Source organism: Galeopterus variegatus, unplaced genomic scaffold (assembly GCF_000696425.1).
Source record: "Galeopterus variegatus unplaced genomic scaffold, G_variegatus-3.0.2 Scaffold4425, whole genome shotgun sequence".
NCBI lineage: Eukaryota > Metazoa > Chordata > Mammalia > Dermoptera > Cynocephalidae > Galeopterus > Galeopterus variegatus.
Window position 1 is genome coordinate 45470 of NW_007730536.1, and position 2067 is coordinate 47536.

At 38.8% G+C, this 2067-nt stretch overlaps 1 protein-coding gene across 1 annotated transcript in view; it reads left to right on the plus strand.

The window, feature by feature from the left end:
- The window catches only part of MYO1B (myosin IB), a 56981-nt gene that overhangs the window by 42093 nt on the left and 12821 nt on the right, over window positions 1-2067 (plus strand). Inside the window, exon 19 of the mRNA XM_008587554.1 lies at window positions 1176-1282. Within this exon, the coding sequence (XP_008585776.1) occupies window positions 1176-1282 (107 nt within the window). The remainder of the gene's footprint in view (window positions 1-1175; window positions 1283-2067) is intronic.

Genomic DNA, 2067 nt, shown 5'->3' on the forward strand with positions numbered 1-2067 from the left:
TATCTGATGTAATAAAGGGCTTATATTTAAATGAATGGTCAGTGGATACATCTTCTGGGAAACTCTTTTGCCTTGCACTGTAGGCTTGTTTTTTATGGATCAGAATCACTTACGTTTAAAGGGACATTATTGCTAATTAGTATCACGAGTGATACCAGCACACCATACAGAACTGGATTCCTGAGTTCTTTTCTGTAACAGGGAGCCAATTAGGTGAGATTCGTCGACCTCTCAATTATTCATCTCCCTCTTTGAGTCTGGTGTAAAAACTATTTCTAGAAATAATGATGGGAGCTGCCAATGCTGAGAGTCCACTCTGCCTCTGCTCTTCCCTGGCTGCAGAGACCTCGTCCTTACCTACCTTGGATTGGGGGTGGGGATTGAGAGGACCGTTTTTTGCTCAGGGGAGCCTTTCCATGGAAGCGGTCAGCAGCAATGCTGACATTTCATGAATTTATTTCAGTGGTGCACTTTCATACCTGTAACTGCATTTCTTGGAGGGCTCATGTAAAAAAGCCCTGCCCCTCTGGCCATTGCCTGTCTCTTTTCCTTACAGTCTCAGAGTCGGAATGAAGGGGCATTTCTCAGGTCCAGTGTCCACATTGTATAATGATAGTGGGGGGATTTGGAGCACTGTTTTTCAAACTATAGGTCATAACATATATATGGGTCATGAAATCAGTTTAGTAGATTACTACCAGCATTTTTAAATGAAATGCAGTAGAACAGAAAATAGGAGGCAGGGTGTATGACATGAAGAGTGGGTAAGTATTGTTTTGTGAAGCTTTTGTGTCAGTTGTCTCTGTGTGTGTGAATGTGTGCACAGGGTTATGATGGTGTAGTGTTTTTTGCTGTTAGGGGAGTGACAGCCTCAGGGCTGGAGGATCTCCAGGGACTGGTGTCATCGTGGGAGGAAACAGCACTCCTCACAGGGCCCGTGCCCGCTAGGCCCTGGTATATTTGAAGAATCGTCCCAAGTTGCACAATATAAAATAATAGTTTTTATGACGTTTCCAAGGCCAGCTTTTTAAAACTCACAAAGGAAGAATGTTTTTGACCTTTTAAATGAATGTTCTGTACACTTTCACTCTTATTCTTGTTGTTAAATTGGCTTAGCATATTTAAGAATAAGTTATTTATACAAGCGATGTTTTTTTTCTTCTCATATCTCACAGTGTAAAAAATATAGGGACCAGTTCACAGACCAGCGGAAACTTATTTATGAAGAGAAACTGGAAGCTAGTGAACTCTTCAAAGACAAGAAGGCTCTATACCCATCCAGGTATTAAGGCTTTGCTTTACTAATGAAAGTCAGTATTCTGAAATCTTCTCAAATATATATGTAGGCTTTTTCTGTTGGAGTTTGATTTCAGTCTTAGATGAACAATTTCTAATTTTGTGGATCATTTTATATCAGCTGGATATGAAAACACATGAACACATTTGAGCAATGGCTTCCATAGTGTCCTTTCATGAAATGAGATTACAGTTGTTGGTTTTACTCCATTGGCATTAGCTTGAATACTTTACTAAATAATCAGAAGTCATTTAAAATAAAAATTGTATAGGCTATGAAGGTAAATTTGCACTGTTAATTCCTGAGTTTTCCATTGTTTTCAAAGACTAGCCAAATTTCTGTTAGCAATATACTCTAATCACCATTTCAGTCTTTCTGCCATAACAAGCTGGGTCAGAAACTCATTTGTAAGGTAAATGAAAGAGTGAGCCAGGTTAGTACTTTTTTTTGAGTGTTGCTTAAGCACTGGTCCATGGTAGCTTTTGGTCTGCCAACTCATTGGGCATGACTTTGGTGGCCTTTACAGCAAGTTCAGTTCCTTTATTGTAGACACCATGTTCTCAGAAAAAGGAGGAACGCTAGTCCCAAGTTTAACAAGTCCTTGGTAAAGACTGCTTATGTAGTATTTTTAAGTTCATCATCATTTGTCCCAGAATTCCTATCCCTTTTTCATCTGGTGTTTATAAAAATAAAGTAGATTGTGCTATTTCAAACTAAATCTATAACAACTTTTAGCTTTTTCCAAAGAATGGCTTGGAAATAAAAGTGTG